Source organism: Hyperolius riggenbachi, chromosome 7 (assembly GCF_040937935.1).
Source record: "Hyperolius riggenbachi isolate aHypRig1 chromosome 7, aHypRig1.pri, whole genome shotgun sequence".
NCBI lineage: Eukaryota > Metazoa > Chordata > Amphibia > Anura > Hyperoliidae > Hyperolius > Hyperolius riggenbachi.
The window spans coordinates 268,695,076-268,707,310 of record NC_090652.1 but is presented as its reverse complement, the minus strand read 5'-3'; the positions used below and the strand labels follow the sequence as shown (position 1 = coordinate 268,707,310).

At 42.2% G+C, this 12,235-nt stretch overlaps 2 protein-coding genes across 2 annotated transcripts in view; both read left to right on the top strand.

Moving 5' to 3' along the window:
* The window catches only part of IFIH1 (interferon induced with helicase C domain 1), a 104,022-nt gene extending 100,094 nt beyond the window's left edge, over positions 1 to 3,928 (top strand). Inside the window, exon 17 of the mRNA XM_068245674.1 lies at positions 3,815 to 3,928. Coding sequence (XP_068101775.1) covers positions 3,815 to 3,838 — 24 coding nt within the window. The 3' untranslated portion in view covers positions 3,839 to 3,928. The remainder of the gene's footprint in view (positions 1 to 3,814) is intronic.
* The window catches only part of FAP (fibroblast activation protein alpha), a 137,308-nt gene continuing 128,924 nt past the window's right edge, over positions 3,852 to 12,235 (top strand). The window contains exons 1-2 of the mRNA XM_068245675.1: positions 3,852 to 3,934; positions 7,854 to 7,935. Coding sequence (XP_068101776.1) covers positions 3,929 to 3,934; positions 7,854 to 7,935 — 88 coding nt within the window. The 5' untranslated portion in view covers positions 3,852 to 3,928. The remainder of the gene's footprint in view (positions 3,935 to 7,853; positions 7,936 to 12,235) is intronic.

The window sequence follows — 12,235 nt, the reverse complement described above, 5'->3', positions numbered from 1 at the left end:
CCTCACTTCCCTGTACTGCTCTGTCATTTGTTCATGTTGCCTCTGATCTCAGGTCTGTGTGAGTGATGGGAAGGCGGTGGCAGCCATACACAGGGTGGCACCATGTTCGCTGGTGCCAAGAAGCACCCCTGGGCGGTACGCGGCAGTGGTGTGGCCTTTTGGACTGCAGCACAGGAGGAGTTTTCAATATGTGGAATGTGTGATTGTGGAAGGGGGGGGGGATGCTAGCCGGCCTCTCAGCCTCCTCCTGTTGGTCCTTGTGACAGGGAGGCAGATGTTATTCTCCTAATCAATGCCCAAATTAATGACACATCACAGAGCTCCCTTTCGATGTTCCAATGTCTTACCTTTACCTAATAGCTAACATGATACACCACTCTACAATTAAAGTTTTTCAGTGGCATTATGTGCTTCAAGTCTCAGACTGTCCAGTGTATGTTAGCTGATTTGAAAAGCAATGACTTTTTCTGGGCTGGATACAATGTAAACTTCTAAGCCCCTCCTTGGTTTCCAGCAGAAGGGAAACTCGGGGGACTTCCCACTTTGGCCCTGGTTACGGAGAACTCCCTGTACCACCCTGCTCAGCAGAGTACACTGATGTTGTCATACAATCCATTCCCACCCCTTTATTCAGATGCACTGCATCATGGGAAGTTACTTTTTACAGCATTTCTAAGTATTCATTAGAGATTTTTGTAATGTGTGTGTGCTGAACTTTTCAATCCCTTCACATTTATTTTCTGATATGACAAATATTATTTATAATAAGAGATAGCTACCAGTGTGTGTTGAAAGTCACTAAAAGGTGACATGCTTCTCTCTCTCTGTTTTGTGTTAATAGAATCCTACATGCCACTATTGGTTGAGGGGTTCAGGGGGAGGTGTCTCCTAGCGCATAAAATGACCATAACTGGCCTTTTCTTTTGTCTGTACTGCTGCACATTGGTTAAGTGGCTGGCATCCTGATCTTGCGATAAAAGTGCCATTCAATGTAATAATACACTTTTATAATAGTTTGCCTGTTTCCCATGATACGCTGTTGAGTAGTGACAACAAATGAAGATCGTCAAGACTAAAGAGAAAGTGACGATCAGCAGATTACTAAATAGCAAAAAACACTATTAGCTCCCATGGAGCTGAGGTCAGAACATACATTTGTCACTTTTCTCACAGATCACCATTTTTTATTTTAAAGTGGCTATCTATGGTCGCCATTGAATTCCGCTACACAGGTGTTTTTTTTTTGGGGGGGGGGGGGGGGCAACAAGTGGATATTTACAACTTCTGATATGAGGCTCCATTTACAGTAAGTGATTGAAGCTGTTAGTTCAGGGCAGGGAGGAGGCACCTATATAATATGCATGCTTCTATCCACATCAGAAAGCCTGAGATATACAGGCCCATATGCAATTAACTTTTTCCCCTGAGTTTTCTCCTAGGTGATATATTCACACTTTCCAAAAATGCATTTTAAGCCACCAACAATCAAGAAAAACTCAGAATAATGTTGATAGTACCTTTTCACCTACTTTTTGGGCATCAGCGCCGGATTTAAGCCAAGGCTCCATAGGCCATGGCCTAGGGCACCACAGGATAAAGGGCAGGTGGGCAGCATGCTATACTGGGGAAAGGTCACCTGGCTACCTATGCTGGAGGGAGTGGTGAAGGTGATCAGGCTAGCTATACAGAAGGGTCATCTGGATTCTTATACTAGGGGGAAGGGGGGAAGGGTCATCAGGCTGCCTATACTGGAGTGAAATGGGGTCATCAGGCTATCTAAACGGGAGGGGGAGAGTGTTATGTGGCTTCCTATACTGGAGGTGGGGGGGGGGGAGGGTCATCTGGCTGCCTATACTAGAGAGAAGGGTCAGTGGGCTACCTATACTGGAGGGAACTGGGGTCATCAGGCTATCTAAACCGGAGGGTGAGAGGGTTATGTGGCTTCCTATACTGGAGGTCGGGGCCGAGGGGGAAGGTCATCTGGCTGCCTATACTAGAGAAAAGGGTCAGTGGGCTACCTATACTGGAGGGAGAGGTAAGGGTCATCTGGCTATCTATAATGAAGGGGGGCGGCTGCTAACAGTGGCCTTGGGCAGAAAAGAGTATAAATCCGGCCCTGTTGGGCATACGTATGTTTAAGCCATTTGGAAATTTGGGTGCAGGGTGAAGCCAGAAAACTGCTTACCCTGCTCCTGCACAAGTGCCAGTGGTGTTCATTACTTCCCCCTCCAGCCCGCCATGGACTCAGGTGGAAAGAAGTCGCTGTCGCTGGCAGCCAAATTGCACTGTTTTTAAAGTTTACTGTTTAAGCACCACTTTAGCTGTATTTTCATTATGGCTTACGGCAGTGCCGGCAGCACCTAAATCTTTGGCGCTGTTTTCCCTTGTTTTGCTTTTTGGTACTTTTTCGGTGACTTTTTCGGTTTTAAAAAGAAATTAAAAAATGATCTCCTAGGAGAAAACTCAGGAGAAAAAGTTAATTGCATATAGTCACAGTACTGACCTGAAGAAGCAGAAGTCCTAGAAGTGTGTAAAGGGTTAAAAGGACCAAAAAGCCTCCTTATATGCAAAACAGAACTTTTCCTTCTTAAAACAGAAGGTGTTTGCAATTATTCAGGATGGAGTGACTATACGAGGTGTCCCGCAGTGCATCGCTGCTGAATATGCAAATCATCCTTCTGTTGTCCCTGAAAGCTAGCCACACCTCCAGAACCGCTTGTTAAAGAAAAACTAATGAGGAGCAACCAGTCCGAAACAGTCTATATGCATGTTGGATTAGTTTGGCTCTGTACAATTAAAGGACAGCTGTAATGAGTGGGGTATGGAGGCTGCTATATTTCTTTCCTTTTAAACAATACCAGTTGCCTGGCAACCCTGCTGGTCTATTTGGCTGCAGTAGTGTAATCTTGTTAGATCTGACAATAATGTCAGAAACAACTGGTACGACGCATGCTTGTTCAGGGACTATGGCTAAAAGTATTAGAGGCAGAGGATCAGCAGGATATCCAGGCAACTGGTATTGTTTAAAAGGAATTACATATGGCAGCCTCCACATCCCTTTCATTACAGCTGACGGTTAATTGTACAGAGCCAAACTAATCCAACATGCCTACAGACTTTCGGACTGGTTGCTCCTCACCAGTGCATAGCAGCGATTAATGTGGCTCTATGGAGTAGGACGTGAAACACCCAGAGTTACAGATTACCCAGCAAGCTCATGGTTAACCAGAACTCCTACAAGTATGTAAGCGGCCACAATGGACCAAAAAGCCCTCTTAGTAATGCTATGTGAAGCAGAAATTTGCCTTCTTAAAACAGGAGGTTTTGTTGATTATTCAGGTTGGAGAGCATATGAAGTGTCCCACTCCCACAGTGCATCTTCATCATTTCACATCATGTTATAGCAATCAGTATGGGATGCGTTTATTGCCATTACACTTTTGCTGATTCCTAAATTTCATATGTATGCTTTAAATCCTCAGATGCCCTCCATGCACTTTCTGTGAATCACCGCTGAAGTCCTCGGTAAACCAAGGAAAAAAAAGAATGTGTCACATGATTGCAAAACCTGCAATCCCACCAGACTTGCAAAAAAACGTATGGTTTAGCCTTAAAGCGACGCATATAGGAAGTTTTCTGTGCGTCCAACTGTTAAATCATGCAAAGTCATATATTATTGTTGGAAGAGCACTTATACATACGCTGGACGGGCTCTGCATCCAGTTACAGCTCCGCCCACTGTTCTTCCAAAGCGAAACACGCCCATGAAGTCTGTTTTTAATTTCTTATTTTAAAATCTGAGTTCATTTTTCAGGGCACTGGAGGAATTACGGAGTGAATCACAAGGCAGCTTCCTGGGCTGCGGCATCTCAGGCTCATTCAAAAAGCAGATTCCAGCCCTGACCACTTATTTGCATTTCCAGGAACGATGAGGGTGAGTTGCCTTTTTGAGAACATAATACTTTTTACAGACTTTACTTGTTTAATTTGTTTTTCCCTTGATTATTATTAAAGACATTTAAGAGAATCCGGCAATACAAAAAAACACTATTTCATTCAAGAATGTATTAGTAAAAAAAAAATATATTTGTTACGTCTATATGCATTTGGGTTAGTTTAAAATGGCCTGAAACTCAGCATTTATTTGCTCTAAAAGATTATTTACAGCCTTAAACCTACTACCAGAAAAAAAATGTAGCAGAACAGCATTCAAACAGTTAAACACATCACTTTGTTCTGCAGTGGAAAGCTCCTTCACCTTATGATCTGCATCTGAATAGGTAAATAACATTATCTGTTGTTTACATTCCTCAGTTGCTACAATTAGTTACAGCCAGCCAATGGAACTGCACTGAGTTCACAAGCAGAGACAGATGATAAATTATCACTAGAGAGGTGTTTTATTTATATATTAAAATGTATTAATAACATGCAATGGCAGCTTTCAGAGCAGATAAACTGTACTTTGGGACCTTTGTTATTTGTAAACAGGCAATATTACTTGTGCACAAAAGCAAATATGGTAACTGGGTAATAAAAAGTAGGAAAACACATTTTTATTGAATGGTATGTCAGAGTTTTATTCTACTTTAACTAATTCACTTTGAAAGTGGCTGGCTAGAAGTTGCTTCACTAGATATTAAGTATCCAGAGCTGCAGACTGCACTCTTCCCTAAAAGCTTTCTCTGTGCCCTTCCCACCTGCAATCTGTTCAGAATAAGGTTGCTGCCCAGAGAGACTGCTGCTACTCGCGCTGCTTTAGGGTCACATGACTTATGTTTGAAACAGGAGGTTTATCTTATCTGCAGTCTGCAGAAGCATTTTTGATAGATGAAAAAAGTAAATGTTTGTTCACTCTGCTTACTAAGTATCAGATGGTACATTCAGAGCTATGCCTGTAGTTGGGCTATGAAATAAAAATCTACCTAAAACCTCTATTCTTTAGTTGTGGATAGAATGTTGAATGGTTAGAAAATCTAAGAGGTTCTTACCTGTTTTAAAATGGAATGACACTTGCATAACATACAATAAAACTTGTTTTTCTACTCTGTATTGACCATAGAGTTATCCTATCTGCATTTGTCCCACAGTAATGTCATCTGTGTAAGAATAGCTAGTCTCCCCAGCTCAGAGCACAACGTTGCTAACAGCAGGACATGGTGTATCATTAAATTCATTACAATATTTTTGGAGAGGAAAAGTATGTCTGCTATCCTTTAACTAGTCACATTTATTGAATCCTGCAGAAAAAAATATCATATTTGCATTTGTCATATGTAAATGTCATCTTTGTAAAATTCACAAGTTCCCCCAGCTCAGAGCTGGGCATATTATCAAATTGATTACAGTCTTTATATTCTGGGAAGCTTCTTCAGCACTGATAAGCCTCTATGGCATGTAATTGATAACTTTCCCAGAAAAGTGAAGAAACATCTTTTAATCTTGTCAGTAAATTTAAGAAATGTTTTTGTCCCGATGTTGCTAATCTTTTAGAGCACAGGAGAAATGCAGACTATGGTTCCACTTTATCCCCAGTTGTTTTGACCCCGTAACAAAGATGTAAATTCTCAAAAAGAACACTGAAAGCATATAAAATCCTAGAGATGTTTTCATAATGCAGTGTTTTTAGTGCTATCTGTATAATCTTTGTTGTGCTGTCTTTAATTGGATAACTAGCCCCTCAGTTCCTGTCTTTGGTCACCCTGATAATAGATAGGAAACAAGATATATCTCTCCTCCACTAGTGCCCCGACAGCAGCAAAACCCTGGCAAAGGTTCTATCTAACAAAATGTGGCCAAAACCAAAGAAAATAAAACAAAAACTGGAGTTTCACATTTTATACATACGGTATCTTGTTTACATACCTTAATCTTCCTCTTGTAATCCCCCAATCAGCAGTGCTTTGACTGAAACAGGAAGTTTTATTCAGCAGTCCTCTGACTGGAACAGGAAGTGTTATTCAGCAGTCCTCTGACTGGAACAGGAAGTGTTAGCACAGTGCTGCAAACCTGACTTATTAAGTTCCTACTGCTCTTCACGATCCAACTAGCAAACCTAACTTATCAGTATTTTCTGGGATGAAAAAAAAGGGGTCAAAATGTGAGTGGTCCTAGCTGACTGGTTCAAGCCACCTTAAGTGTAGGACTGGCTGAATATAATGTATAAATAGTTCATGCATGCAGTTATCCATCTTTGGGTGTGTGTGTATATCTATAGGCGGTGTACATTAGGCAACAAGTAAGCAAGTAAGTCCGTTTTTGACAGTAGCGTTTGGAAGCAGGACAACTGGGCTAGGATAAGGACTTGAGTAACTTTGACCAGGGCCAAAATGCGTTAGCTAGACAATGGGTTAATAGCATTTTAAAATCATCAGGTATTGAGGTATTGTAGGGTGTGTCTGGTATATGCAGTAGTTTGGACCTACCAACCATGGTCCAACAAAAGACACTCACAGGGTCATGGGTGCCTAAGGCTCAATGGTGTGTAGAGACAGACAAAGCCCGGCTGGTCTGATCCTACATAAGAGCTCCTGTGGCTGAAAGATGACCATGAGAGGAAAGTGTCAGAAGAGCTCACAGTGTATGGGGCTGTGTAGCTGGAGATCATATAAAGTGACTGACACCTGTCCACCAGTAAAAGGGTCTACAATTGGCACGTGGAATTCAGAACATTACAGTGTAACAATGGAAGACAGTGTCCTGGTCAGATGAATCCTAGTTTTCTGTATCTTCAGATTCCCCAGATCTTAACCCAGTATAGCATCTCTCTGAGATGTGTTGGAAAAACAATGCCAAAGGCTCCACCTTTTAATGTACAGGTCTTATAGGATCTGCTGAAACACTAGTCTAGGTGAAAGATACCGCAGGACACCTTCAGTGATCTTGTGGAGTCTTTGCCTTGATGGGTCTAAAATGCAGGGCGGAGGCAGTGGCGAGAGAGGCTCCAGCCTCAGGGCGCAGTGTAGGAGGGGCGCACAACTCACTCAGCTATCATTCCCCTATTGTGTTTGAAGCAGAGAGATTAAGGTGTTGGGTGGTTGGGAGCCCTGGGGCACCTCTTAGTCTATTAGCAATCAGTGTGTGAGGGCTGGGGTGGGAGGGATGGGAGGGCGCACTTTGATGTCTCAGCCTTGGGTGCTGGAGGACCTTGTTCCGGCTCTGCTGAAATGTTTTGCCAGCAAAAGGGGCAGCTTAGCTTGGCTGCTCAGTACATACAACCTGCACAACATGGAGGACCTGTGCTACTGAAATAGAATGAGCTATACCTTCTTCATCTCGCAAGTCTATTGAAAGTTCTCAGCTATTGATATTACACTGTCCATCATTCATGTTATTACACTGCATTTTATATTGTATTGATGTTACACAGCACTATGTTTTAGGTAATTTCTGTTATAACTTTGCTTAATATAAAGGCCATTTATTTTACACTGAGGTTGATTAAAAGGTTGGAGAAAGGCTTTAGGGCAGCACAGTGGTATAAAGGGCAGGGGTGTAACTGCAGAGTACCACTCACCCCCCACATGCTCCTGGCTGCAGTACAGGTCCTCTTCACTCCAGCTCATTGCGGTGCATTGCAGCCAACCATCATGCGGCTCTCGATGCATGTCACATGACATGTAGAGACTTGAGCCGCAAAGTGATTGGCTGCACAGCGCAGCAATGAGCTGGAGTGAAGAGGACCTGAGGAATCACTCAGGTTCACTCAGGTTCTTCAGTGTTCTCCAGCCTTCTATTGAACACTCCTCAATGTATCATGTGCAGTTTATTGCCATTACATAGGACTACTGCATTCTATATGGGCTCACCAGTCACAACCAGCATCTCTGACGTGTTTTTGACTTGTTTTCCAGACGCCCTCGAAAGTAGTAATTGCTGCCGGTGCGGCTGTGGTCCTTATACTGCTTGTCGTCATGATTGTACTCCTTAAACCAGGTAGGATGATCTACATTTTATACAGGTGTAATATTAACTAAATTAGATTGTGCACATGAATTCATGCAAATAACACAGAGATGCTGTAAAGCAAATCAAGATCCCTGGGGCTGTTAAACTGGGGCTGGTAGACAGGAGACTGGGTACTTTTTATTTATCACAACAGAGAAGGCTGTCTCACTTTTCTACCAGCAGAGAAAAATGGGCCTGATGCACAAAAGGCCGGTAATTTTGCTGTGCGCATGGAGCGCAGAGCAATTTTACTTAATGCCAGCTCTGCCTGTTAAGCTATCAGTGCCACACCCGTTCCCGGGATAATGCTCGTGCGTTACTACGGTCCCCTGGTGTTTTGACCAATAAAATTGCTGTGCACAAGGCAAAATTTCCGGCCTTTCCGGCATCAGGCCTATGGGCTAAAGGAAGTAGGAGTTATAAAGCAGATGGATCTGGCACAGCAATTCAGTACTGGGTACCCATGATACTGACCTGCAGCTGCATACTCTCAGAGCTGTGTGATCAGCAGGTTGCCAGTAGTATCAGGAGGCAAGCACTTATATCTGCGCTGTTATTGTTTGGATGAATTTATTGATGGATTGGATTGCCAGAAGCTTAATCCAAACTGTATTTGAGGGTGAGGCAGCCAGGAGGTTAGCATCAGTTGTTAACCGGAATCAAGCAATACTTTTTTCCCCTGGTTTTTAATAGCTATAGGAGTCATCATGTTCCCACCTCTTCTTATAGCTGCCCATTATTTACCTAGGGGAAGGTGTGAAGATAGCATCTGTGACTTCAGTAACGTCTTTGAAGCACTGTGTAGTATGTTCCCATCCCCCCTGCTGATGAAAGCTTCTGCTAATGTGTGCAATAACATAATTGACATCATGGAAAGGGGGTATTGGCTACTAATTGTGCATTAAAGTTCCTCTTTAAAGAGAGATTAGGGTTACATTCATGGAATTGGTGAATGGGATTTTTTTTCAATGAGCTTTGTGGGAGATGTGCCGAAAATACGTTCTGAAATCCAAAATACTTGCTCCAATTAGTTTCCTAATGACCAGAGTGTAGGCAATCACTGCTGATACGCTACTCAGTATCAGATCCACAGGTGCCTATGTACAACTTACTAGCATAAACAAACATGCAAGGTTAGCTAAGATTTCTTGCTGATCAGGTGCAGGTTTTGTGTGTGGTAGCTACTAAACAGAGACAGTTTGGAGAGAGATGTCAGTGTACTACAAATACACCAATCCACGTAACGGCCCATTCATGTGTAATTATTTATTACAGCACTAACAGAACTTAAAGCACACCTGAACCGAGGCAAAGCTACCTTAGGTAAGCACAGAGGTATGTCCATGCTGGATCCACCTACCTCTGTGCATTGTCCGTTCCTCTACTCATTCTCCCCTCTGGCCCTCAAAATCACTTGAAAAATATGACTTTTGACTGAAGTCAAATTTTCAGACAGGAAGAGGCAGGCTTGCTGTGATGTTCCCACCTTTCACACTCCCATTTCTTTCTCTTAAAGTGGACCTTAACCAAAAATAAGCATTTAAGGCAGTGGTAATATAATAACCTATATTATCACCATATCCTGAACATTTTTCAGAAATGCAATGCAATTTCCTGCATTTTGAAGAGTTTCCCATAAGCCACGCCCCCTAAGTGACACGCTGCCTCTGCAGCATTCCTGAGATTTCCACACTGCCTGCCCCCTCCTGCACACAACATTGGTGGGCATGTTTAAATGTTTAACTGGCTTTTTTTCAGAGACAGGAGGACGGTACGGGGCAATCTCTGTCACCCCCAATTGGCAGCATTCAAATATGAATATCTCTGCGGACCCCAATTTTGGAGGGTAAGGAGGGGACCTTCCGAACCACTTTCATACCGAAATTGCAGCCCCCTAACCCTGCTGGTTCCTGAGATAGGTTCATGCATCTTATGTAGGGAACCAAAAGGCTATATATGCAGTTTTTGCACCCTTTTTACCTGATTCTGGTAGAATGCTAATAGGCGACTCAATGATAGGTGTACAGTATTGATGATCGTTATCAGGTTATGATTAATTATGATTACGCAAAATCACACGTACATTTTCGCAATTAAACCTATACGTAATTACATATTGTTAATTCGATTGACTTTATAATTATTCATAATTACGCATGTATTTAAATGTAATTGACGTGTAATCAGGGGCGTAACAATAGACCCTGCAAGGGATGCCTCCGCAGGGGGGCCCAGAAGCCTCAGGGGGCCCCGTGGGGGAAATAGTTTGAGAGACTGACAAGCAACTAAGGGTATGGAGAGAAAACGTATTCTACTCTCATACCATTGTTATGTTGACTGCTTGTGTCCACTACACAGATAAGAAATCATACACACTTTGGAATTTGTACACTGTCCCTGCTCCCTAGGGTTCGTAAAAACATCTGTCTCACACTGCAGCAGTTCTGATGACTTCATGTACAACATTACAAACAAAGGAGTCACAGTTGGAAAAAAAGTTGTACACTGTCCCTCAGAAGAGATTCCTAGATTCTTATCACACACACACACACACACACTCTAGTGACCTTATGGTGTCTGATTACTGGACACAGTGGAATGGGAAAGATTGATGTCTGACTGTTGTTGCCTCATTGAGAGCTTGTTGTCTCACACGGAGTTCCAGATCCTGTAATAAGAGTATCAATCAGTGACATTCTGACATATGTATCTTATGTTCAGCATGTCATTGTTGTTCCTCCATATAGCATGTGCTCTCATGTAGTAAAATAATATGGCTGTGTGTGTGTGTGTTGGGAGCAGAGCTGCGACAAGTCCTTGTCAGCTGCAAGGGGCTGGAGGAAGCCCCGGGTAAGTAGATCTGGGGGTAGCATAGAATGTCTGACATTTCCTTTAAGTCTAAAGGTGGCCATACATGGTACAATTTTTCTTTTTTTTTTCGATTAGATAATTTAGTTCGATTATTCCGTTAGATCGAATATAAAGATTTTTCCAGCATGTCCGATCTGATTTTCCTCGAAAAAATGGGATAATCTTTCAAATTTCTTGATCGAAAAAAAAAATATATTTTCAACTTTCATTGATTCGATCATTTAGATCGAATAAACAGGATAATCGAACGTTTTTATTGTACCATGTATGGCCACCATATGTTTTTCTCTGCATGGGGAAAACACATTGGTCCTCAGTTTTCCTGTGCAGAAAGCGAGGGAGGTGGGGGGGCCCCTTCCAAAGTTTCGCAGGGGGGCCCAGTGATGTCAAGTTACGCCCCTGCGTGTAATTCGGTGCCGACTTTGGCGGTGAACAGCAAAGCCCCTATACATACTATTGGTACCAAAATTGCTACATATGTTAAGGAGAATAGTGGGTACAAGTCAATATTTTTTTTTAACAATGATAATTTTCCGAAAAGGCCTTGTAGTTTTTGAGAAAATCGACTTTAAAAATGGAAAGAAAAATGTTTTTAACTGAAAAATTACAGTTTAAAAAACATTTTTCTTTGTGTATTTAAAATCGATTTTCTCAAAAACTACAAAGTCTTTTTGAACACTTATTTTTTGTAACTTGTACCCACTACCCTTCTTAACATACAGTGCTGTGAAAAACTATTTGCCCCCTTCCTGATTTCTTATTCTTTTACGTGTTTGTCACACTTAAATGTTTCTGCTCATCAAAAACCGTTAACTATTAGTCAAAGATAACATAATTGAACACAAAATGCAGTTTTAATCGATGGTTTTTATTATTTAGTGAGAAAAAAAAACTCAAAACCTACATGGCCCTGTGTGAAAAAGTGATTGCCCCCTGAACCTAATAACTGGTTGGGCCACCCTTAGCAGCAATAACTGCAAACAAGCGTTTGCGATAACTTGCAACGAGTCTTTTACAGCGCTCTAGAGGAATTTTGGCCCACTCATCTTTGCAGAATTGTTGTAATTCAGCTTTATTTGAGGGTTTTCTAGCATGAACCGCCTTTTTAAGGTCATGCCACAACATCTCAATAGGATTCAGGTCAGGACTTTGACTAGGCCACTCCAAAGTCTTCATTTTGTTTTTCTTAAGCCATTCAGAGGTGGATTTGCTGGTGTGTTTTTGGTCCTTGTCCTGCTGCAGCACCCAAGATCGCTTCAGCTTGAGTTGACGAACAGATGGCTGGACATTCTCCTTCAGGATTTTTTGGTAGACAGTAGAATTCATGGTTCCATCTATCACAGCAAGCCTTCCAGGTCCTGAAGCAGCAAAACAACCCCAGACCATCACACTACCACCACCATATTTTACTGTTGGT